Raw genomic sequence first — 26332 nt, forward strand, 5'->3', positions numbered from 1 at the left:
TGTGGGGCGGCTGAGGCGCTGTCTGTCTGTGGGAGGCCGGGCTGCGGGGGGCGCTGTGGGGCGGCTGAGGCGCTGTCTGTCTGTGGGAGGCCGGGCTGCGGGGGGCGCTGTGGGGCGGCTGAGGCGCTGTCTGTCTGTGGGAGGCCGGGCTGCAGGGGGCGCTGTGGGGCGGCTGAGGCGCTGTCTGTCTGTGGGAGGCCGGGCTGCAGGGGGCTCCGTGGGGCGGGTGAGGCGCTGTCTGTCTGTGGGAGGCCGGGCTGCGGGGGGCGCTGTGGGGCGGGTGAGGCGCTGTCTGTCTGTGGGAGGCCGGGCTGCGGGGGGTGCTGTGGGGCGGCTGAGGCGCTGTCTGTTTGTGGGAGGCCGGGCTGCGGGGGGCGCTGTGGGGCGGGTGAGGCGCTGTCTGTCTGTGGGAGGCCGGGCTGCAGGGGGCGCTGTGGGGCGGCTGAGGCACTGTCTGTCTGTGGGAGGCCGGGCTGCGGGGGGCGCTGTGGGGCGGCTGAGCCGCTGTCTGTCTGTGGGAGGCCGGGCTGCAGGGGGCTCCGTGGGGCGGGTGAGGCGCTGTCTGTCTGTGGGAGGCCGGGCTGCGGGGGGCGCTGTGGGGCGGCTGAGGCGCTGTCTGTCTGTGGGAGGCCGGGCTGCGGGGGGCGCTGTGGGGCGGCTGAGGCGCTGTCTGTCTGTGGGAGGCCGGGCTGCAGGGGGCGCTGTGGGGCGGCTGAGGCGCTGTCTGTCTGTGGGAGGCCGGGCTGCGGGGGGCGCTGTGGGGCGGCTGAGGCGCTGTCTGTCTGTGGGAGGCCGGGCTGCGGGGGGCGCTGTGGGGCGGCTGAGGCGCTGTCTGTCTGTGGGAGGCCGGGCTGCGGGGGGCGCTGTGGGGCGGCTGAGGCGCTGTCTGTCTGTGGGAGGCCGGGCTGCAGGGGGCGCTGTGGGGCGGCTGAGGCGCTGTCTGTCTGTGGGAGGCCGGGCTGCGGGGGGCGCTGTGGGGCGGCTGAGGCGCTGTCTGTCTTGGGAGGCCGGGCTGCGGGGGGCGCTGTGGGGCGGCTGAGGCGCTGTCTGTCTGTGGGAGGCCGGGCTGCAGGGGGCGCTGTGGGGCGGCTGAGGCGCTGTCTGTCTTGGGAGGCCGGGCTGCGGGGGGCGCTGTGGGGCGGCTGAGGCGCTGTCTATCTCTCTCTCTCTGGCAGGCCGCGGGGCAGGGTTGTTGGGGCCGGGCCCAGCAGCCGCGCGGCGGAGAGCGCTGAGCCCCCCTGGCCGGGTGAGCCGCGTGCGGCGGAATCCGGCCCCTCGCGGGGCTGAGGAGCTGGGGCCGATGCAGGAGCCGCTCCCGTCCCCGCCACGGCGTGAGGGGTCGAGCCCCGAGGGAGGAGGGAGCGGGCCGCGACTTGCTCTGGGTGCCCGCCGCGCCCCTGCCTCGCCCGGCGATGGGCGGAGTCTCCTGCCCCGGCCCTCTGAGACCGGCGGCTGCCTGGGCGGCCCGGGGAGCCGGTGCCCCGTGGGGTCTGCGCGCTGTGGGCTCTGGGTCCGTGGGGTGGAGGGGCGGGGAGGGGACCTGGCTGGCGGGCGGCTGGGGCGGCAGGAGGCAGCAGCGCTCTGCGGGATGCGGCGTTCGTGTCGTGGCGGGGAAGGCGACACAGGTTGTGGTTGCGGGAGACGCCTCGGGGCCGGATTAGCTTTTTGTGGGCCTGGCCCCACACACATTTGTGGGGCAAGGTGCAGGGGGGCTCGGGGCGGTCGGGCTCCGGCGTGACGGGGGGGCTGGGGCACGGAGCCGCAGGGCGGCGGGAGCAGCCCAGCAGGAGGGCTCTGGTTACGAACCTGCGGCTGCCAGGCGCACACTGGCCTGCCCAGCCCCGGGCGGCCCGCAGGCCCCTTCCCCTTGAGGGCGAGGCCGCCCCACACCGCCCCCCTGCCCAGAGACCTCGCCCAATGGCCTCCCACCACAACTGCACCACACCGCTCCCCGCCCAGAGACTTGCCCACCGCCTTCCTCACAGCCCCCCCACCTCCGTCACAGCCCCCCATATTCCTGAGGCGAGTCTGCACCAACGCATTAAAATTTCTGCGCACTATGTTTTAAGATTCTGCAGAGTTTATTCGTCAATAAATAAATGTGGAGGCTCCAACATGGCAGTGGGGAGCACAGACCACTGGTTGCATGGAGGTGGGAGATTACCCTGCAGCCTCCCCCCACCCCATCCTGGGACAGGGACTCCGCCGTGAGGCTGTACCCGACCCTGACGCAGTGCAGGGGCCAGGCCTGCTCCAGAAACACCCTGGGGCCCTTCCCCCCACCCCCACCCCCCCCCGTGCCAGGCACATCAGGTTGTGGGCTAACAGGCTCAGCCCGGCAGCAGGATCCAAATGCAGAGGGCTTAGTGTAGGGCTAAGAGAGTTCTCTGTGGGGCAATCTGGGTGCGGGAGGCTCAGTGGGAGAGTTGGATGCACAGAAGCTCATTGTGGGGTTTCAGGGGCAATGGGACTCTGCAGGGGATCCAGGTGAAGGTGTTTGGGGCTCAGCGGGGAGGGTGAGATGGGGTACAGGAGAGATGGGGTTCATTTGGGTGGGGGTGCAGGTGTTTGGGGCTCAGTGGAGAGGGTGTCTGGAGGGCTCATCAGCGTGGTTCAGATGCAGGGGAGATTGAGCTTGTCAGAGTGAGGGTTGGATGGGCCTGTTTAACAGGGGAGCCCCAGTTTTTGCCAAGGGGATGCCGCACCCTGGGCTCCAGTGTTCTCCTGCCCCTGCTTTCCCTTCCCTTCCTCTCCCCACTGCTCCATCTCCTCCCCATCCCACCCCCTTCCTTCCCCCCTGTCTCTTTCCCCCTGCCCCTGCTTCTTCCTACCCCGGCTTCCCCATCCCCTTCTCTTCTCCATCCCATGCCCCTTCCCCACCATTCCATCTCCTCCTCTCCCCACCCCACCCCACCCCCTTCCTTCCCCACTGCCTCTTTCCCCCAAGCCACAGCCTGCCCCTGCCCTTCCCCACCATAGGCACTTAACTGTTGTACAGAAAACAGGATGGCTCCCAGCACACAGAATGGGAGCTCAATCTAGGACCCAGAAAGTGCCATCTTCTGAGCAGCACTCTCTTTGGGCAGCTCTGTGCTTGCAGAAAGGGTGGGGGAGGCAGTGGCATGTGACTCTGTGTGCCCCCATGCCTTGCCTCTGTTAGGGGATACTGCCCCCCCCCCCCAAACTAAGCCCATGTGTGTTCTCAGCTGCCACCCCCCTCCCTTTGCTTCTCCGTCACTTTTGAAAGGGAAGCAAAGAAATCTGCAGGGGATCTGTTTTCATTCCCCCAGGAGTACTCCATACAGAACACTCAGGCCCCCCCCCCCCCGACCCTCCAGAGACCTACTCCCCCGTGCCCTTTCTGCCCCCCAGCCACACTGACTGGCCTGCTGGCAGTGACTATGTCCATACATGGGCTGAGCCTGCAGCACTGCTGGGGCCGGTCAGGGATCCCTCTGGCCCCTTGGAAGCGGCACAACCATCAGGGCAGAGTGGGAGCCCGGCCTGCCCCGGCCAGGCTCCCTCAAGACCCACATGCCTGGAGGGGGCCAGTAGGGCTGCCCCTAGACATTGTGGTGCCCTATGCCGTCTCCTGCGGGGGGGAAGAGGAGCTGCACCCAAGGTGTGTGGGGGGCAGGAGCAAGCTTGCGGGGTAGGGGAGAAACCACCCTCCAGCACAAGCTGGCGGAGCAGGCTGGGTCTGGGTCGCTCCCTTTCCTGCTGCCTGGTGATTGCAGGGGGGCCTGACCCCACACTCATGGGGTATTGGGAAGTGGAGTGACCCAGCCCCAGTCTGCTCCACTCTGCTCCCCTGGCTCCCAGCCTTGGGACTGGGGGGCACAGGGGAACCGCCCCCCAGCACTCACTGGTGGTGTGGCTGGGAGCCGGTGGAGCGGGCTGGGGCCGAGTCACTCCACTTCCTGCTACCCACTGAGTGCAGGGAGAGCCTGACCCCTGCTGCAGTCCCCCAGGACTTAGCTCAGGGGAAGGGGTGGGGTGAAGTGCGGGCAGGGCTGGGGTGGAGCAGGGGCAGGAAGAGGCGAGGCGGAGGTGGAGCAGGGTCGGGGGTAAATTTCCTGGCCTGCTCAGCTGGCTGGGAGATCAGGCTTGAGGCTGGAGCAGCAAGTCCGGACACTGGGGCGCCTTCTGAGTGTGGCCCAGCGCCATGGAGCCACTGGTGCCATGGTAAACCCAGTACTGGGACCCCTCCGTGGTTTGATAGGGACAGGGATGCTGCCAGCTCTTGCCTGGAGTCACTCCCCACTTATCTTTGTTTCTAGAGAAGCAGGATTGCTGGAAAACTTCTGGTCCAGAGATTGTGCTGGATTTTTGAAAAATGGACCGGAATCCTTCGCCCCCTTCTAGTGATGCTGAGGACGAGCAGGCAGCAGGGGATTCCATTGGGAACACAGTCTACAGCAAGCATTGGCTGTTCAGTATCCTTACAAAACTGATAGAGGTGCGTGATAAGTGCCATTTCTCGGTCTCTGAAGATGTGCTGGGGACACTCTTAGGTACTGAGCTCTTTTTGTGTTAACAGATGACCTGCAGGTTAAATAATGGGTGTTGTAACATATAGAGAAAGTGATCTCAGTAAGTAACCAGGGATAAGATTGCTCACTGTTATAAGGAAGGTGAACAGCTGTTTAAGCTAAAGGACAACTTTGGTGCAAGAATAAAGGGATGTAAACTGCTCATGAACAAATTCAGGTGGGAAATTAAAAGAATGTTTCTAGTCATTAGAGGGGTGGAAGCAGCATCCCAATAGGAGTTGAGGGGCAGCCAACACAATTAGTTTTAAGAGAGCACTTGAGAAATTTATGAGTATAATTTATAAGTATGTATGACAAATATGTGATGTAGGGGGTCAGGGCTCAAGAGCCCTGGGGTTCACTTCTGGTTTATGTCTCATGTTCCTAAAAGCTTATGCTTCATGGTTTTAGTCAGCCACTGGTGGGGGGTCAGGAAGGCATTTCCTGGCCCACAATGTATTCTGGGGGTGTTCTTCTTTTTTTATTTCCTTCCTCTGAAGCATCAGGGATGACCAGGGCTGGAGATAGGATACTGGATGGGGAGGGCCAGTACTCTAAGTTGGCACCAAACATTCTTTCTCTCTCAGATGCTTGGCTGCCTGGTTCTTGCTCACATATCGTTGTATGATTTGATAACTTTAATGTAGCTAGCCCAGTGCACACAATTAATTTGTTATGAGAAATATATCTTACTCACCTGTGTGTAATATCTCTGCAAAGGAAGTAATACTTGAACATTTCAAGAGAGGACCTCATACCCTCTAACAAATGTTGATTAAACTTCCCAGCAATCTGTCAGGTAGGTAAGTATTGTTGTCCCTGCTTTTTTAGATGAGTAAATTGAGCCCAGGTGAGGTGAAAGGCCTGCATATCGTTCAAGGAAAGTCTTTTCTGCCCAAGAAGATTAATTTAGAAAATGCTTAAAAATGAGCAGTACAGTTTTGGAAGGTCTGAAAAGAGTAGATTGTTAGTGTCGTCTCTCTTTGGATAACTAAAGCAATAGATTGTCTTGAAGAATTCACTGTCACTCCCTCACTGTTGCTCCATTTTCTTTTTACTTCACTTGATAGGTCATTAGCCCTGAAAAGAGTGACTCCAACTCGAATCGTGAGGAAGTGCAGACAGAGCTAGATGAAGAAATGGAGAATGACATTTGTAAAATGTGGGACATGTCAATGGACGAGGTATGTTGGTGAGCAGCCTGTAATGAAGTATTGAATTCAACTGTAAAGCTGAGAAATTTCTCTGCAGTGCCTCAGCCTTTCACTGAATGTCTTCAGTCGAAATGCTCCTCTAAGAAGAGGATTGATAGCTCTGGTTAGTGGAAGACTTAACAAGCACTCTTTGCCAGCTACCGAACTTGGATGGTGTTGCTCCTTCTCTATTCTAGTTGGTGCTATCTGCTGAGGATCCCCTAAGCAGAGTACGCCTGGTAAGTTGACATAAAAGATGCCTGTCCCTATCATGAAACTTTTTCAAGTACCAGGCTGAGAATTGCAAGATTTTTTATGTGCTTTAAAGCAAGCACTAGCTCATGAAGAAAGACCTTCTATTAGATACAGGCAGTTGGGTCCCGGGAAGGGAAGGGGCAGACACCAGGATGGAGTTGCATTGGTGCTAAAGTCCAATATCTTTTCATATGTTGAGGAGATTTAGAATAAAATCTGCTTCTGTCACAATAGTACAAGTATATGCACTGACTTTAGCGGTGCGCAAGGAAGAAATCAATGAATTTTATAATGATGTACAGAAAGCAATACACGAAGTTTGAAGACAAGATAGGTTATCGTGTTGGGAAACTTTCATGTGAAAGTAGGATTGGACTGGATTTCTGGGATGGAGCAACAGGCAGATTGAAACTCAATGAAGAAAGCAAAAGAGGAGAGAAGCTACTAAATTTCTGCCTACGCAACAACCCAGTGATAATGAACACGCTGTTCCAACAAAGAAAGCTGATGAGGGAGTGGAATTGGCTATCACGTGATGGGCAAAGTAAGAATATGATAGATGATGTACTTGTGAATCACAGGTGGAAATCAAGTGTGTTGTCATGCAGATTATTTGTGGCAGATATTGGATCAATTCATAAGTTAATGTTGGCATTGATGGGGTTGAGGCTGGGCGCAACTGAAAATGTGCCAAGAACTAAAATCTATGACCAATTTATCAGGAAATGTGTCAGGAAAGAATACAAGGAAGCTGTTCAGAAAAACATCATGTTTCTGGTGAAAGAAGAAATGAACATTGAAAAGACATAGAACAATGTTTTGTTTTGTTTTTTAAAAAAAGAGGAATACACAAAAAGAAGTGTGACACAAGTTGTATTGAAAGATAAGAAAACTGAATGGGACATATGAGTTGAAGCTGTCAACAGTGAAAGACAAGTGGAGGCAAATAGTTGAGGATGAAGAAGCAAAGCACGAAGGAGGGAAAGAATATTCTGAAGAGTTGTACGGAGTCTGGAACACAGTAGATGAAATGGTCCCTGAAAAGAATGGAGAGGTGCATAAAGCAGTGCTTGCAGAGGGACAGACCAGATTTAGACCAGGATGGAGTATAAAAAGTCAGCTCTTTGTGATGAGACGGATATCAGAGAAGCAGATATAACAAATTTGGTTGTGTTCTAACAACTTTAGAGATTTTAAACAACCTTTTGATAGCATTTGGCAGAAAAGATTATGACAAGTCTTGAACATATGGCATCCCCAAGAAATTGATCAAGCTGGTAGAAAACATTTACAGCAAGTCAATGAGTGTGGCGAGAGTAGACAAGAAGCTGGTGGAAAGGTTCAGGATAACCATAGGAGTGAGACAAGGATGCACGCTTTAGCCAAATTTGTTCAGTTTGGTCCTGGAAGCAGTATTGATTAGCACTGAGAGATAATATGACTCCTCTTATTTCATGTGGGAGGATAGTGAATCACCTTAGATTCACAGAGGATGTTGATTTCCTAGCATTGTCCAAGGAAGATTTACAGAGAATAACTGCCAGGTAGACTGAGAAAGCAGAAAGTTTGGACTGAAGATCAGCATGAGGAAGGCAAAAACTCTGACAACTGAAAGATCAGGGAAGAGGACAAGATCAAACATATCTACAGTTGTGTGTCTCTATTTTCATTTGTCATTGACTGTAATTGACAAGCCTACAGGGCTTGGTAGATAACTCACCTGTCACAGTGAATCTGACAACTGCTTGATCCAGCCTGATTCAATGAGAGAAACATTTGATTTGCATGTGGAAATTATATTTTAAAAAGGAAAAAAAAGTCTAATTAACACTTTTTCTCCCCAGGATGTTGCATTATTTCTCCAAGAATTTAATGCCCCTGATATATTTATGGGAGTGTTTGCCAAGTCTAAGTGTCCTCGACTTATTGTAAGTATAGATTAATGGAAAGTGCTGTCCTAGGTGAACACTTGCAAAATATCCTCCCCTTTCTCCTTCCTTCTTGTTTTGTTTGTATAGGAGTTGAATGGGAAGGTGGAGTTGGGGGGTGGCTTTTAAAATACACTACAGCCAGTGCTTTCAATCTTCCTTCTGCTCTTTGGTCTATGATCAGTGCTTAGAAAATGTTACAGGTCTTGAATGTAGGTATTTGTTCTGGTCTCCCAAGGTGATTTTGGTCTTAGTGGATTATCAGATATCAGTACTTACAATTCTGTCATTCTTATAATCACTTGTCCCTCCCCCACCCCCCCGCTTTTCAGTTCATGTGATTTTAGCAGTCTGTATCTCACAATCCACTCTAGATAGGAATTAAGATTAGGAATTCCAGAAGTGCTCAGTGTTGTTGTGACGGGTCTGGTACTGCAGCGCCCCTTTGTGGCGGGGGCGGAGGGGTGTTGGGGCCTAGCCACTCCTATGTTCCCACGCCTGTCCTGTAAGGGCGTTCCAGTGTGGCCCCATGGCCTGCTTTCCTGTGCTTGCCCCTTAGTTGGGGTAGTGGGAGCTAACCGCTTGAGTCCAGGTGTCGCCCTGAGTATCGGGAAGTGTAGCCCGACGGCCAGGTCCACATAAATCGCTCCCCATGTTGGGGTAGTGCAGCCTGGCGGCTGGAGTCTATACAATCCCCCTCGCAAGCAGGGTAGTGCGGCCTGGCGGCCGGAGTCTGTATAACTTACCCTGCATCTTGGGGCAGTGTGGCCCGGTGGCCGGAGTCTATATAACTCACCCTGCACCTTGGGGCAGTGTGTCCCGGCGGCCGGAGTCCATATAACTCCCCCTCAGGCAGGGAGGTGTATCCCAATGGTGGGAGAGGTAGGAGGACCCGGGCCTGCCCTCTCCACCGGGTCCCGACCCAGGGCTCTTCTATTGGCGGTGTTTCCCCTCGTGCTTAGCTCAGCGGGGATCCGCCCGCAACACATCGAGTGTCAGCGCAGCTTTGATGCTGCCTGTCTCTAAGATGCCCCTGGGTCACTTCCTACCCTCAATGTCGCCTTCTCCACTCCTGCGGGGGGGGTCCTCCGGTCTGTCTCCTCTGGACAAAACCTCCATCCTGGGCGTTGGGTGTGTCCCGGCTTGGCTGGCCCCTGGATCTGGGAACTTTGGGTGTCCCGCCTCCAGAGCTGGCAGTGTGCCTCCTTCTCCTCCCGTGGTCAGCCCAGACTGAGCACCTTTGCAGGCTTTTATACTTATTCCCCAGTTGGCGCATGCCCAGCAGGGCTTCCTCTGCCAGGAAGGAAGGGTTAACCCCCACGATACCAGTGTGGGGCCACTCTGCCCCGTCACAGTTGTCTTAACTCCACTCGCACTGAAGTCAGTGGAAGAAGAATTAGGCTAATACTGATGGCTTTTGAATCTCACTTTTAATGCTTTATGTCATTTGAAAGTTGGGTTCCAAATTCTCTGATCATATATGCCATGGCATTGGCGTCTCTCCTTAGCAATTTGAGACAGTGGCTGCTAAAATTGTGGTGTAATTTAAAGGTGGTGAAAAAAGATGGGAGTAAAAATGACTTTCTTTTTTACCTTTTTACCTGTCAGGGCTAGAATCCAAACTTTACGTTACTGAAGATTTGAGATTTCAAGGTTTCCAGTGACATTTGTTATTAGCACTAGTTATTCACAAGATACTTCAGAGTCCTTGATCTCGGTGTAGAGCTGTACATTCTTTTGGTCATTGTCCAGGAGTGAATATAATCTGTTGGTGATATCTGCTGCATTTTGTTTTTAAAATACTGCAATCAGCAATTGAGGTCTGTGAGGGGTTTATTGAGAAGATCCTTTCTCTTGTCAGGAGGCGAATATGTCATGGGGTTGCATTTGTGTGCTGAGTTCTTTGTTCTTATGCTGTTCTTATGCTTATGAATCCAGCTAAGCTCCAAACTGATTTGCACAAAGTATCTATTTGTCTGGCCTATCTAACGAAACCAGAGAAGTTTGTTTCAAGGTATATTCATTTTTGATTTTTTAAACCCTTAACTATGATAAGCCTGAGGAATACTTGCCATCATTTGTCCATAGTATAATTAGCCATCAGTGCATCCGAGGCATTCCTACATGACATCTCTAATGGAAACATTCAGTCTGTGTGGAAAGTGAACGCTAATACTAACTCATGTAGAAAAGAAGTGAGAACCAGCTCCCCCACAGTTAGATCTGTACCCTAAGGGTACCTATATTGCATTGTCTAATCCCACTATAATTTGACTTCACAGGAAATCTGTGTGGGAATATTGGGTAATATGGCCTGTTTCCAAGACATATGCATGTCTGTTAGTAAAGATGACAATCTTGGGTGAGTTTGTTTGTGTGTGCTTTTGCTTTGCATCATGTGTGTGTATATGTTTACAAAATATGGATTAAACATTAAGACTCTTTTTAGTCTTAGATTTTGGACCAAATAGATTAGGGTTAAATGTTAGAAAATTAATTTTATTGTAAATATTTTTGTCTCTGTAGTCGTTTCTTTTATTTATTTTTTTTAACAAAGAAAGGGTCATTTATTGGGCTTGTCTGTCTTGAGAAGTGCAATGCAGATAAATTAATCCACTGTTCTGTATCTCACACGGGTTATGTTAAGAGGAGGAACAAAGTTTCTCGTTCTCTGCCCCAACTTAGTTCGGGCATTTCAACTGACTAGTTGCTGAATGGAAGATAATGCCGCTTTGAGAAATTTTCAGTGCTAAAAAAAGCTATGATGAAGAGAAGAACTATGAGTTAACCATGAGTCTCCTCCTAACACTCATCATAAACCCTTGAGCATATATTGATAGATGCCCAGGAATGCATTTTTGTCTGAATTTTTAGAATTGGAAATATCATTAATTTCTGCACAAGTAGAGGAGGATTTTACTTTTATGTTGCGGCAAACTGCTGGTATGAAAAATTGATGTGAAATTAATCCTGTTCTAAAATTAATTTTTTTTAAGAACAATTCAGTTAAACTTCATATTGTAACTTTTATTTACAGACAAATATTATTGCAACATTTATGTGATTCGGACTCTCCTACTTTGCTGGAAACAAGCAGGTAGGGCATCTTGTTAGCAACTGAAATATTGATGTTTGATAGTTTTAATGTGTTCTAATGCTTGTAAATAAAATCCTTGAGAGTGGGCTGATTATTTTGTTTTCTCTCCCTTTCCATTCTTAAGTTCCACAGTGTACTTGGATTTCATCCCTCGTGGGCTTGATTTTTTTTCTCCATTGTACCAGTAAGATTAGTGTAAATCCACAGTAACACTACTGTAACTAGGACCTGACCCACTATATTTTAATTACATGCAAAGCTAAAATTGCAATTATTGTCTAGGTTGTTGTTAACCTGCCTCTCCCAAGCTGAGGTGGCCAACATCTGGGTTGAAAGAATCCGAGAAAACCCATCCGTGTATGACTGTGTTTGTTTTATCATGTCAAGCTCTACAAATGGTAAGTTGCCAAGTAATTTGGGTATTGGTGTTGATAGATAAAACGCAATGCTGAAGTACATCTGAATTGTAAAGACAAATTGTTTTTTTTTTAAAGTGTAGAATACATTAAAAATAGTAAACTTCATGAGTACAGAATAAACTGCATGTACTCTTGCAGGTTTTATAGATCTGTCCGATCCCTAAAGAAAAAGGGAAGATTGAAATCGGCCCTAGATTTACATCTGTGCAGGATCAAATTTCTTTCATTAAGGCAAATCACGTGGTCCTTATTGAAGTACATGTACTTGGCATTTTTATTGTTTTAAAACAAGCCCATGTTTTCAGTTATTCCAGTGTAACATTGTATCTCTTTTTAAGGTTTGCTATCTAAATGCACTGTTGTCTTGTTAGAACTAAACTGAAAAACACTTTTAGAAAAATAAGCCAAGTAATAGGCAGCTATTCTGTTTCTTCTTGTAACATTACAATTCTTACACTGTTTTAAGCATGTACCTTGACTGACATTTATAAAAATGTGTTTTTCATCTTCAGCTAAATAAAAACAGCAGAATGTTTATGCAAAAATCCTAAAATTTCAGCTTTTTGACTTAGAAGAATGTCATCCCTACTGTTCCCTATTTTAAGAAATAATAATACTTTGCTCTTCTGTTTGAGGGTCTTGTATGTTTGATTTCAGTGGGACTACTGAAAGTGTGAAGTGCTACTCAGCATGAATATTTATTCTAAATTCTGTTTTTTGTGTGTTAACATGGGTAAGAATTTTGTATGGTAGTTTTTCAGTATTCATCAAAATTTATTATGTTTTTGTCTGTGCAGTTGAACTGCTGGTTAAAGTGGGTGAGGTGGTGGACAAGCTCTTTGACCTGGATGAAGAACTAATGTTAAAGTGGATTAAAAATGGCTCTTGTCAGTCAGTGGGACAGTCTACAGATGATTCCCCAGAAGAACATACAGATTTTAAGATTGTACCTTGTGTACTTGAAGCAGCAAAACAAGTCTGGTACGTGTGCTTTTTCTCCTTAATTTTGGGGCTAGGGTGACTGCTGATTATCTTCTTGCAGCCCAATCCTGAAACTCTTGACTTCAGTGGGGCTACTCCTATGAGTAATAGGATTTGGTCCCTGTGATTTGTCATATAAAAGTGCCATGATGATTTATTCTAAAGTTTCTTGTTGTTTGTGGGCCAGTTGGATAATCCTTGTATCCTAGTGTTCATGAAGAGTCATTTTTCTATTAATAATGAACTCATCTGTTTTCTTTTGTTTGATGTAGCTCAGATAATCCAGAGGGGCTTGATGTTTATATGCATATCTTGCAGCTCCTAACCACAGTGGATGAGGGCATTCAGGCTATTGGTAAGACACTTGAATTGTTGTATATTATGGAACAATGCTGCAGTGACGTTAGATCGTGACAGATACTTAAGTAAAAAAAAATTCTCTCCTTGAATCGGTTTTTTTCTTTCTCAAGTGCAATCTCCTGATGGAGGAAAAGAGACTTGGACTTTACTTTATGGTCTGGTTTGCCATGAACTCTGCCAGCCAGATGATCCACCAATCATCATTCAAGAGCAGAAGAGTGTATTGGCCTCTATTTTGTCTGTACTGTCTGCCATGTTTGCTTCACAGATACAACAGGAATATGTCAAGATGAGAAAAAGCAAGTATTTTTAGTTCCTGTACAATTGATGACTTTAGAGTCATGCCAGTAGTGGGGTGGCATGTTAATTTAATTTATTAATGGTTACTCAAGACTGGTTTAGGGCACAGAATTGTTACAAGTTTAGAACAACATAAAGGTAACAAATTGGCCTATTATAAAGAAAGGGGTGACTTGCAAAATTTTTATCTAAACCAGAGTTCAGATTTAAATGTTTCTAAAATTCGGGGGGTATTTGGAGCTGGATTTTCAGCTGAGTCTTCTCTTTACCAGTTATGGTGATAAGTAATAGAACTGCAAAAATAATACTTGTTAATGACAGAGGCTGGGGTTGCAGTTATTTTAAGAGGTAGGAGGGAATTCTGCATTTAATTCGTGCATTTTTATCATTTGCATCAACCATTGTGAATGTCTCTGAGAAATGGATGAAAACATAGGCTAGCCTTTAAGATGGAAAGGAGTGACATGGAATGAGAGTTGATTTCTTTAGGAGCAGAAAATTGCACTGCTCACTTGGCTGGCAGTTGGGTTTATTATTGTGCAAAGTTTACTGTACTACCCTCTGTTTTCCTTTCTTCAGATGGTAACTAAATTGAATGGCTTACAGCAATGTCCAGGTTTCCTTTGCTATTGGGTCTGGGCTTGGTGCAGCCTAGGTATACAAGTAATGGGGAGAGGGCTCAAGGAGTTGGACCTGCACAAGGTAGCACATACCCTTCCAGTAAAAGGGGGGAGATTGGTTTGGCTTAGGCATCAGAAGGATGGGAGGTATTGTGCTTTCTGTGAACTATTGCTGGGGAAATTCCCCCATGCCATGGAGCTATGTCTTTAAAGACACATGGCCTACAGAAAGGAGTGGTGTGCAGTTATGATAGAGAGTGAGATACCAATTGTATGTAACAATTCCCAGGTCTCTCAAGTTTTGTCTCCTGGATTGTGCTATCTCCTGACACTTTTAAAAACCTTATTGACAAACAGTGACATGTACAGATAACCTATGGTCTTGAAGCAATCTGAATGTACATTTCTACATCCTTATCAAATATTTCTTCATGTTTCAAAATGGATCCTCTTGACAGTATCTGGGAAAAAAAACCCAAATCTGTCTTTCAGTTTGTAAAACTGTGGTTTCCTGTTTTTGTATATTAGATATGCCTCTGATTGGGAGTTTGATTCGAATCTTACAAAACATGGAGGACTGTGGGAAGAGATCTTTTGATAACTCAAAGAAATCACAGCCAGAGGAGACTAAGAAGTTGGGAACAGTTGAGGAAGACTTCCATCTGAAAATCTTGAAGGATATCTGTTGTGAATTGCTTTCCAATATGCTTCAAGAATTGACTAAGGTAAAGAGAAAAATTTTAGGAGGATTTTATGCAGAGGAGGGAAAGAGGAAATCTTATTATTCAAGGGGCATTTTCTTCCTTTTCTTTGCTCAAAGTACAACTATGTACCAGAATTGAGTTCTGTAAGGTTCTGATTAGAGAAGTGACTGGAGGCACAACTGTAACCTATATGGCACAAGATAGAGACCAAGATATTTCTGAGGACTTCAATCAGTTTATCTCACAAAGTAACCTTCTTGATGTACATTGGTAATTCCTTGTTGCATGTGAATTAATGAAGTTCAGTCAGGGAAAGAATACATGTAGGTCTTTATTTAAGTGGTAATTTCTCAGCTCCTGGCTAAGAAGTTCTGAAGATTTTTTTTGTGAGAGCATTTAAACTGAGAGAATGTTTTCCCATTTTCTATTCGGTTTTGCGTCAACTATTGTCTCTAGACTGTAAGCTTTCTTATTTATATGATGTATTTTACCTGCTTTACAATACAAGGACATGTATATGTAGAGCTCTTTATTTTCAGTTTTTATTTTGTTTGATTTTTCCCAGGAATTTATCAGTGTTTATTACCACAACAACAAAAACAGGTGAAAATCAGTGCAAAAAATTATTAATAATTTTTCTGGGTAAATATTGGGGTTTATTTTGGTGGATAAAAGACGGGAGGGAAAGTATTCAGTAGATTAATGCTCTGAATTCCATTCATCAATGTGGTTTGCTGTAGAATTAAAACACAATGCCACTTCTGAGTTTAAGAACCAGTATATCTCTAATCCCCAAATAAAACTTTTCATTTGAATAAAAAATGTACTCTTGTAGCCTTAGAATTATTAGACTATGAATATTTACATTTAATAATTGGGACACATCGTGTGCAGCACATACACTCAACTTCATCCTTTTCTCCTGTTTTTGTTTTTTTAAAACTTTTGAGTGCTTCCTTGAGTTCTGAAACATATTCTGATACAGATTTTCATTTTCTTCCCATTTGTGTATGTCAAATCTTTAAACCGTTATCTGCTAACAGCTTGAAATGTGTACGTGGTGGGTGTGAGATTCATCAGTACGTTCGCTTGTGCATGCACTTCAGAGCTTGTGTGCGTGCCTGTGTACATCTCGTAGACTAATTTGTAGCTTTACTTCAACGGGCAGCTTTGCACATACACACAGACTAGTGTATTATCATAATACAATACAATGCATGAGATATCTGTATTTTCATAATAGAACAAGTTATTTTTTATATATTTGAATGATACAAAAGTAGGGTGGAACTCAGGAAAAAAAAGAATAATACTTTTTTGTAAAACCTGGGAGTTTTTTGGTAAAAATCAGTTTAAACTGAAAACGACGGGGCTTATATATATGACACTATACACGTGCCTGTGAGCTTATGTATTCAGCAACTGTTTATGAAATACTAGTTGTGTTTATTTTTTACTGTTGTTTTCTAGGAAAACATATTAGAGGGATTGAACCAGGGATATCTAAATGAACAGAAATGTTCCTGTGCGTTTCAGAATCTTTTACCACTATATTTCACTTCAGTGAGTATGTGACAAAATCTTTAACATGGGTGAGAACATGCAGGGCAATTTATAGCCAGGTTTAAAGAGGGCAGGATTACTCTGACATAAGATGCAATATCGGATGACACATCAGACATTCATATTTTCTTTCCTTTTTTTTTGGCTCACATCAGCCAAAACTTTGAGCTAGATCATCAGCTAATGTAAAATGGCAGAGCTGCTTTGTTTTAATTGAGTGATTTAAAAAAAAAAAGCATATCTGATTTCCAAAGAACGAAAAACAAATATATGTTTTTTAAGCAAGCTCAAACCTTCACTGGTATTGGAGCGAATTGTATTCTATAGATTAGTCTGTGGGTGTCGTTGGACTCGATATCTCGTGGCAAGAGTTTAGCATGATTCAAAAAAGGTTTAGCTATTTATATAGATAACTAGAAGATCCAGTTCTACATCAGTAAACACTTAAAAAAAAAAAAGTCTTGGAAGTGATATAAACACTCGTTTTTCAGGCTTCAAACCAGCTTCTAATTTTGGATGTTTGGGGGGCACATTAATTTGTCCTATAACTGCCTAGTGCAGGGTTTCTTGCACCTTCTTCTGAAATAGTACTGTCTGCTGTCAGTGATAGGCTACTGGAATATACAGACCACTGGTCTGAGCCAGTATGGCAATTCCTTCATTCCATCTGAGTGTATTTGTGTTTTGTTTCATACTTGTGTTTTATTTCTAGGTGGAAAGTTTCCTTGAAGCGCTGCGTGAGGCTGATCAGACGCTTGCTGACAGTCTAGAAAAACGTTTCCCAAGCCTGAGGCTGCAGACATAAGAAAGTACATGGAATATTTTCTTCCTATGGAATGAGGATTTTGACTGTTTCTTTACAGTATTTTAGAAATCAACATGTCCATAAACTCAGAAGAATGAGTTTAACCCCCTTACCTGCAGATGGTATTTAAGAAATTTCACAGATATTCCTGGTTAATCTTGGATTAACCTGATCTGGGATGGGGAAGGAAATAAACTCACTTGAAGTCAGTTCTTCATCCTGCAGTCTTGTCAGCTTTTGTGATCAGAGGCTTTTGATTTCTAGCTGCTTATTTGAAGTGCAAAGCAGAACTATAAATATTCTTTTGTATTTTAATAACCTGTGAGCTTGTGCTTTTCATCTGTTGAAACAATGAAATGTATGGAATCTTTTAAAATGCTACTGACTCTTTTGCATTGTTCTTGGTAGGAGGGTTAGTCAAAAAGAAATCTTAAATATCTTCTAGCTAAGCAATCATTAATTTCTTCAGTCACCTCAGTGAAGCAGTTATATCACACTGATAAATGACTTGCTTTGTTTTGGAAGATGTCAGTAATGTGTGCAGATGTTATAGAAATTTTGCAACCTATTCTGCTACGATGTCTGTACATCTAATTTCTAAGCCCCTTTCACTATGGGCAATCTAGGGACTCTAGCTCCAACACAGTTTAAAATGAATTACTTTCAGGCTACACGGCAACTTCTGCTTGTTGTAGTCAAGTTGTCTGACGCAGAGTTATAGAGTAGATCTAGATTTAATCTCTTGCATACAAGACGCTGCTTTTTAGAAAAGCTCTCTATGCTTCAGTTCAGAAAAATATCAAACAGTTCTCGTTCCTTATTGATGTATGTTGTTATGTTGAATTATTTTGAATTAAATTAGAAATGGCTTTTTAGGCTGGGATTTTCAAAGATGCTTAAGGGAGTTAGATATCCCAGCTCCTACTGAATTTCAACTCTCTCAAATGCTTCTCAAAATCCCACTCTTCAGGTTTTTTTTAACTGCAGTACATTTTCATATGTTTTATCTGGGTGCAGTGCAGCTCATCTGTCTGCTGTGTTTGGACATCAAAGATATTACAGAATATGTTGGCTCATGTCGTTTCTATAAACTGGAACTGGCAACAAGTAGACAAAATTAATTTGAGATATAAAGATACGATGGAACAAGTTCATGGAGAATAGCTCATTAGCATACATTCATTCCACAGTTATCCAGATTTCTCTAGGCTTCTACTTTACTTGTCCTGAGTTACATGTACAGGTCGTAATTATTGAAGATACAGTATCTGTACGTGTGCTAAGTCTTTTCATCCAAGCTTGTTTTCAGAGGTGGTATTACTCAGCCATTCCATCAGGTAATTGACAGCATCTCTGTTGTTGGCAAGGGGACTTAAAAGCTTGAAAATGCTGACTGACGTCACCATAAGAATTGCAGTCGTTTCTTGCATTTTTTATATGTTATTGGAAGCAGTTGGTAACTGAGTGGCTACAGGGTTTTCATACTACGTTGGCATTTTTGAATATTTTATTAAAACTACAGGTTTATAATAAAGTTATTTTTAAAAAGCACTTTGGTTTTCTTTACTTTGTGTCAAATATTCCTTCTGAAGAACTGTCAAATATTTACTACTGTCTTGAGTGAAGGTAACTTCTAAGAATAGAACTGAAACCTGTTTCCTGTTGTAAATATCCTGTGAAACATGTCCTCCTTTACCAGAAATTTGTTTTTAACACTGTCTCTCAATATATTGTAAGCCTTTGCTTTGTCACTAAAGCTAATGAGACAAATTATCTTTCTTCCAGTGGAAGTAGCCTTCTGGCCTTTTCCCTACATTATTTTAACGATGCTTATCTAAGAGAATACCATAGAAGTCCCTTTATTGGGAAGGTACCATAGGTTTCTTTCAGCATTCACAATCTTTGCTTGTTTTCGTCTCTTGATGTTTAGTGCTTTACAAACTCTCCTTAAAGTAACTTTCATAGAAATTGAGAATGGAGAAGACCTATTAGCTCATCTAGTCCAACTCCTGGCCAATAGAAAATCATTCCCCACTCCATATTATCAATGCTTTATGCAGAGGTTTTATGTGTTTTAAATGATTGGGTGGGGGCGAGAGGATTCAGCTGTTTCTGGAATTTTTTTCCCCATAGCCTGGGTAATATCTAGCATTGCAAGACATGGCCTGAACATTATATTCTGTGGAGAAAAAGTGACTGGTTTTAACTTTTTTTTTTTAATCAGAGGAAAACACACAGGATCTGTTTAGATTTGGGTGGCTCTAAATTCAGGCCAGTGTCCTATATAAACAGAAAATGTCAAAGGTCTATGTTGTTAAATCCCTGTAAAAATGGTCCCCAAAGATATAATATGAGTACTTCTCAGCATGGTGTGAGAATGGAAAATTCTCCGTTCTGTGCATTCTGACTTTTTACAACTAAGCCAACTGTCATTAAACAACATTTCATCTACAAAGTTTTAAGATTAAAAGGGAATTGGACTGGTAATGGGATATATTATTAATATATTGGGCTTTAGGTGTAGGGACTCCTCAGTGAACAGCTCTCCCCTCTGAAATTCTTTTTCCCACTGTTCTGACAGAGTGCTAGAATGTTAATCTTCAGGCCAAGAGATAAGATTCCAGCTCTTACTTTTCTCAGGCTCTTTCCTGTGGGAATGATTATCAGCATAGTATAGTTTATTGGTGGAGTAGAGTCCACTAGTGACATCAGCCAAGCTGCTGGGTTCTTTTTAATAATTAGGGTGAATTCCCGGCCTAATTGAAATCAATGGCAAAATTCCCATTGACTTCAGTGGGGCCAAGATTTCAATCACAATCTGTTCACATCCATTTGATAGTGACAAAAAATTGTTCCCAACTGATGGCTTGTTTGGCCTATATGGGATTAGCCTGAAGATCCTTGTCCAGCCCCTGTTGGACTGCAGTCAATACAAAAAAACACTATTCTAGTTAAATTAATAGATTTTAAGGCTAGGGAAGGGTCCACTAGATTATTTAGTCTTACTTCCCGCATAACACAGGTCAAAGAATTGCACCCAGCTAACTCAGTATTGAACTGAATAACTTGTTTGACAAAGGGCTTGTCTACTTGGGGAAATTTTGTGACACAGCTACAATGGAATTATTATTCTGTTATAATTATATCAGTACATATCCCTGTATAGACCTCTATTGTGGAATAAAGGTGATTTTGTGTGAGAAGAGTAATTACTCTGCTTCTAGTCTGCCATAAAATTTACTTTTATTCTGCAATAGCGGTCCATACAGGGACTTGTATTGATATAATTATAGCAGAATAATTATTACAATATAATTGTGCCAGAAAATTTCTCCATGTAGATATTCCCTAAATGGGAATGTAGATGGAACTCTCTCCTCACGACCCCCCAGAGTCAGCTCTTCATTGTCTGAGCTATGGTGTATTGTCAGGAGAGTGCAGGGAGAGGTGGTTTTTTTTTTTGCTTCTGCAGCTCATCTGTGCTAGTCTATATATAAAGGGTTCAGGCTGCTGATTCACACCTTTTGCTGGTGCTAAATTCTCATGAAAAGTTTGAAAGGCAAAAGTTAAGATTTTAAAATATTTTCAGTTGTGACATATTTCTTGGTGATAATCCCTTTCATGCTAATATCATTTAGAGCGGAGATCATGTTTACTGAGCCTGGGGACTTGTTAGTGTGTGTTTTAAAAAAACCCCAGTATAGTGGGTAAATACAGTAGAATCCTAGTTTTGCAGCACTGTGATAGGAAACCTTGCTGAACAAAAATCTGGCAGCAAACGTGCATTTCCCCTGCACACTAAGCAAATATATGTAATATTTTCAGCATTCAGAAATGGTGCAAGTTATGTTTCTACATTAGTTGGTGGTTTATGTGTGTGGATGTTATGCAAGTGCAAAAAGAAAAGGAGTACTTGTGGCACCTTAGAGACTAACCAATTTATTTGAGCATGAGCTTTCGTGAGCTACAGCTCACTTCACGAAAGCTCATGCTCAAATAAATTGGTTAGTCTCTAAGGTGCCACAAGTACTCCTTTTCTTTTTGCGAATACAGATTAACACGGCTGTTCCTCTGAAACCTGTCATTATGCAAGTGCAGTATCCATAATTACCACAAGGGATCTCTCTCAGCCTGGGCTTTTATATCGTGCTCCTGTTTAGATTATAATCTTTATTCTTAGTTTTGGCTCCCGTTTCCAGCCTTGTTATGATGCTCATTGCCAAACCAGAGCTATCTACATCATTGTGATTTTGAATGTCTATACCTGTTCATACAGGCAGGTAGCTTACTCCCAAACGGAATGGTTACCTTCAGTGACATCTTATCTTCCTTTTGTTAAAAGAAAGCTACATCTCTGTGACTAGTGCAGAGTTCTAAGAGAGAAACATATCAAAGTGCCGAACCAAGAAGACAGAGGATTTTGGTCCCAATGAAACTGAACTTGGCATGAACCTTTAGTGATCTGTGACAGCACCAAAATATTACAGGGATGGGAGATTTAAAAATCAAGAGAAAAAGCTTAGTTGGTTCTATGTACAAACTAGGAATTGTATTTGAAAACACTAAATTAGATTCATCTATGCTGTAATTCTGTTGACTTCAAGGGAATTACAACAGATTAATTTGGCCCATGTTTTTATGTAAAATTGCAATTTATATGACTCCTGTGGGTAGCTCCCTGCTGGTGGAGCACTGTCTCATAAAACCATAGAAACTAGAACTGGAATAGGACTGTTAGAACATTTAATCTATTCCCCAGCCAATGCATGTTTGTGCTCTACATCCCAATTTTTGTAGAGTGTTACCGTATAAATTTATATGTCCCACCTGGTGGGATTTTTACAGTTTCCTTGTGGGGAGACTACACCACAGTGCTTAATGTTGGGAGATTTTTTCTCTAATATTCAGGCTGAATTTCTGCTTTATCAGTTTTATCCCATTAAATTTTTTAGTTTATACTCTCTCACCTCCCATATTTTTTCCCCTCTTTTGTGATTATATAGTTCTCACCCTTGTATATCTGTTTTATCTACCTTTAATCATTCTTCGTAAGGCAGGCTATCTGCTTCATTTGTGACAGTGGTATGAAAGACGCCTGATACAGGATACCTTAAAATCAGTTAACATTCTGTATGAATGGTTGGTTTAGCTACCAGAAGAGCATTGCTGTTGTCTTTTTTTTAGTTTTTGTTTTGTATTTTCTTTTGTCCTCTTGGATATTTTTCTTGTCTGGAATAAACTAAAATAACTTTTTCTTCCAAAATTTTTTGTTGATCACATACACACTCATTCCATATACACAGATATAAAAAACTATATTATACCAGAGATTTTTATGTAGCGTGTTTATTGAAGGTTAATGTTTGGCTAAATCCTAAAGTCCTTCTTCAGTTTCTATTTAGTCCTTACTGATCCCACTGACTTAAATGAAAATTTTGTCTGAGCAGTGGCTACAAGAGTTGGGATAAGCGCAAAGATCCAAAGTGTTATATGAATGAAATATCTGTACTATCTGGTCAAACAGGAAGGAAATACCTTTGGAATGAATATACTGTTCTACAATGTATTTTTCTTGTTAAATCTCTTCAACTGAACTATATCAGTGATTTTTTTTTAATAACTAGCTAAAACTGTGTGTACAGAACATTCTTATATGGAAGAAGGTTCTGTAGCTAAGTAAAGCCCTGTCTACACTGGCAAGTTTCTGTGCAGTAAAGCAGCTTTCTGCGCTGTAACTCCCGAGGTGCACACGCTGCCAAGCCACTTCGTGCGCAGAAAATGGCCCCAATGAGAGGCGTACAGCTTTCTGTATTGGGGCTACACCACTATGGTGCCAGTGTAGACACCCTGGTGTCTACAGGGTGCTGCGATTGGCCTCCGGGAGGTGTCCCACAATGCCTGTTCTCGCCTCTCTGGTCATCGGTCTGAACTCTGCTGCCCTGCCGTCAGGTGACCAACCATCATCCCCACCCCGTAAATTCCTTTGGAATTTTGAAAGTCCCCTTCCTGTTTGCTCAGTGATGCATGCAGTGTTTTCAGCACATCTTTCCAGGTGGCCACGCCTGCTCCGCGCAACAGGTGATCCCCCACTTGGAGCAATGCTGAGCTGCTGGACCTCATCAGCATTTGGGGAGAGGAGGCTGTCCACTCCCAGCTGCGCTCCAGCCATAGGAATTATGAACCCTATGGACAGATTTCACAATGTATAACAGAAAGGGGCCATGACCGGGACACACTGCAGTGCAGGGTCAAAGTGAAGGAGCTGTGAAACACCTACCACAAGGCGCGGGAGGCAAACCACCACTCTGGTGTGTGCCCACAAGCTGCCAGTTCTACAAAGAGCTAGACGTGATACTTGGTGGCAACCAACCTCACCTTCACTGCGAAGACCACTGTGGATACTTAGGTGGCTCATGTGCCAGTCAAAAGTGGACCAAGCCAGGAGAAGGAAATCTTGTACGAGGATGTGGAGGAGGAAGACCCAGAGACAGAGGATGACTTGGAGGTCAGAGCTGCATGCAGCCAGGAGCTCTTTTCTACCCCAGAGGAGCCTAGCCAGTCACAGCTGTTGGATGTTGGCAAAGTGCAAACAGGAGAGGAAGCCCTGGTAAGTGGATTTGATTTTGGGAATCACTGAAGCAAGTTATTGGGGGAAGGAGGGTTGCAGAAAGCAGGCTTGTCTCCCACCGCATGCCTAGTCTGAGTGGCGGAACAGGCTGTTGATTGACTCCCTCACTTCATGGGAATCTGCCTCAGAGATCTCCAGGAAACTCTCATGAAGATATGGGGCAATCCAGTACCACAGGTTCTTCGGCAGAGCTGCTTTGTTTCTTGCCCCATTAATGGTAACTTTCCCGTGCCACTGTGCCATCACTGGGGCAGGGACCATTGCTGCACACAGGCGAGCCGCATAGGGGCCAGCACGGAAGCTGCAGTCTTGGAAAAGACCCTCCATTGATTCTCTGCTGACCCTCAGCAGCAAGATATCTTCCATAATGACCAAATCCTGTGGAAAGGTTTCAGAGTAGCAGCCGTGTTAGTCTGTATTCGCAAAAAGAAAAGGAGGACTTGTGGCACCTTAGAGACTAACAAATTTATTTGAGCATAAGCTTTCGTGAGCTACAGCTCACTTCATTGGATGCATTCAGTGGAAAATACAGTGGGGAGATTTATATACACAGCGAACATGAAACAATGTGTGTTGCCATACACACTGTAAGGAGAGTGATCACTTAAGATGAGCTAATACCAGCAGGAGAGTGGGGCGGCGGGGGTGGGAGAAAACCTTTTGTAGTGATAATCAAGGTGGGCCATTTCCAGCAGTTGACAAGAACGTCTGAGGAACAGGGAATAAACATGGGGAAATAGTTTTACTTTGTGTAATGACCCATCCACTCCCAGTCTCTATTCAAGCCTAAGTTACTTGTATCCAGTTTGCAAATTAATTCCAAGTCAGCAGTCTCTCGTTGGAGTCTGTTTTTGAAGTCTTTTTGTTGTAATATTGTGACTTTTAGGTCTGTAATCGAGTGACCAGAGAGATTGAAGTGTTCTCCGACTGGTTTATGAATGTTATAATTCTTGACATCTGATTTGTGTCCATTTATTATTTTACATAGAGACTGTCCAGTTTGGCCAATATACATGGCAAGAGGGGCATTGCTGGCACATGATGGCATATATCACATTGACAGATGTGCAGGTGAACAAGCCTCTGATAGTGTGGCTGATGTGATTAGGCCCTATGATGGTGTCCCCTGAATAGATATGTGGACACAGTTGGCAATGGGCTTTGTTGCAAGGATAGGTTCCTGGGTTAGTGGTTCTGTTGTGAGGTATGTGGTTGCTGGTGAGTATTTGCTTCAGGCTGGGGGGCTGTCTATAAGCAAGGACTGGCCTGTCTCCCAAGATCTGTGACAGTGATGGGTTGTCCTTCAGGATAGGTTGTAGATCCTTGATGCGTTGGAGAGGTTTTAGTTGGGAGCTGAAGGTGATGGCTTGTGGCGTTCTGTTATTTTCTTTGTTGGGCCTGTCCTGTAGTAGGTGACTTCTGGGTACTCTTCTGGCTCTGTCAATCTGTTTCTTCACTTCAGCAGGGGGTATTGTAGTTGTAAGAATGCTTGATAGAGATCTTGTAGGGGTTTGTCTCTGTCTGAGGGGTTGGAGCAAATATGGTTGTATCGTAGAGCTTGGCTGTAGGCAGTGGATCGTGTGGTGTGATCTGGGTGAAAGCTGGAGGCATGTAGGTAGGAATAGCGGTCAGTAGGTTTCCGGTATAGGGTGGTGTTTATGTGACCATCGTTTATTAGCACTGTAGTGTCCAGGAAGTGGATCTCTTGTGTGGACTGGTCCAGGCTGAGGTTGATGGTGGGATGGAAATTGTTGAAATCATGGTGGAATTCCTCAAGGACTTCTTTTCCATGGGTCCAGATGATGAAGATGTCATCAATGTAGCGCAAGTAGAGTAGGGGCATTAGGGGACGAGAGCTGAGGAAGCGTTGTTCTAAGTCAGCCATAAAAATGTTGGCATGCTGTGGGGCCATGTGGGTATCCATAGCAGTGCTGCTGGTTTGAAGGTATACATTGTCCCCAAATGTGAAATAGTTATGGGTGAGGACAAGGTCACAAAGTTCAGCCACCAGGTTTGCCGTGTAATTATCGGGGATACTGTTCCTGACAGCTTGTAGTCCATCTTTGTGTGGAATATTGGTGTAGAGGGCTTCTACATCCATAGTGGCCAGGATGGTGTTTTCAGGAAGGTCACCGATGGATTGTAGTTTCCTCAGGAAGTCAGTGGTGTCTCGAAGATTGCTGGGAGTGCTGGTAGCGTAGGGCCTGAGGAGGGATGACATCTTCATCATCTGGACCCATAGAAAAGAAGTGAAGAAACAGATTTACAGAGCAAGAATTGTATCCAGAAGTCACCTACTACAGGACAGGCCCAACAAAGAAAATAACAGATGGCCACTAGCCATCACCTTCAGCCCCCAACTAAAACCTCTCCAACACATCATCAAGGATCTACAACCTATCCTGAAGGACGACCCATCATTCTCACAGATCTTGGGAGACAGGCCAGTCCTTGCTTACAGACAGCCCCCCAACCTGAAGAAAATACTCACCAGCAACCACATACCTCACAACAGAACCACTAACCCAGGAACCTATCCTTGCAACAAAGCCCATTGCCAACTGTGTCCACATATCTATTCAGGAGACACCATCATAGGGCCTAATCACATCAGCCACACTATCAGAGGCTCGTTCACCTGCACATCTACCAATGTGATATATGCCATCATGTGCCAGCAATGCCCCTCTGCCATGTACATTGGTCAGACTGGACAGTCTCTACGTAAAAGAATAAATGGACACAAATCAGATGTCAAGAATTATAACATTCATAAACCAGTCGGAGAACACTTCAATCTCTCTGGTCACTCGATTACAGACCTAAAAGTCGCAATATTACAACAAAAAGACTTCAAAAACAGACTCCAACGAGAGACTGCTGACTTGGAATTAATTTGCAAACTGGATACAAGTAACTTAGGCTTGAATAGAGACTGGGAGTGGAT

The 26332-nt window shown here is 44.8% G+C and overlaps 1 protein-coding gene across 5 annotated transcripts; it reads left to right on the forward strand.

Moving 5' to 3' along the window:
- Positions 1-1147: 1147 nt before the first annotated feature.
- On the forward strand, positions 1148-18308 carry SAAL1 (serum amyloid A like 1). 5 transcript variants are annotated; one of them, XM_048855910.2, is made up of 14 exons: positions 1148-1246; positions 4281-4459; positions 5603-5716; positions 5923-5964; positions 7825-7908; positions 10191-10270; positions 10946-11005; positions 11288-11403; positions 12222-12405; positions 12678-12760; positions 12876-13064; positions 14214-14410; positions 15860-15952; positions 16665-18308. In XM_048855910.2, the coding sequence occupies exons 2-14, from the start codon at positions 4337-4339 to the stop codon at positions 16755-16757; spliced, it is 1458 nt and encodes a 485-aa protein (XP_048711867.2). In that variant the 5' UTR covers positions 1148-1246; positions 4281-4336; the 3' UTR covers positions 16758-18308. The 5 variants fall into 5 exon arrangements, with proteins under 5 accessions (XP_048711867.2, XP_074985449.1, XP_048711868.2 ...); XM_048855911.2 differs by lacking the exon at positions 1148-1246 and adding an exon at positions 1294-1510; XM_075129347.1 differs by lacking the exon at positions 1148-1246 and adding an exon at positions 1294-1488.
- Positions 18309-26332: the final 8024 nt, after the last annotated feature.

This window comes from Caretta caretta, chromosome 6, assembly GCF_965140235.1.
Source record: "Caretta caretta isolate rCarCar2 chromosome 6, rCarCar1.hap1, whole genome shotgun sequence".
Classification (NCBI taxonomy): Eukaryota; Metazoa; Chordata; order Testudines; family Cheloniidae; genus Caretta; species Caretta caretta.

Excerpts from the sequence above, each read along its gene's own strand:
- SAAL1 (XM_048855910.2), top strand. The coding sequence starts at position 4,337 with ATGGACCGGAATCCTTCGCCCCCTTCTAGTGATGCTGAGGACGAGCAG. Across the intron at positions 5,717-5,922 it reads GGGACATGTCAATGGACGAG|TTGGTGCTATCTGCTGAGGA; the intron begins GTATGTTGGTGA and ends TCTCTATTCTAG. Across the intron at positions 5,965-7,824 it reads CCCTAAGCAGAGTACGCCTG|GATGTTGCATTATTTCTCCA; the intron begins GTAAGTTGACAT and ends TTTTCTCCCCAG.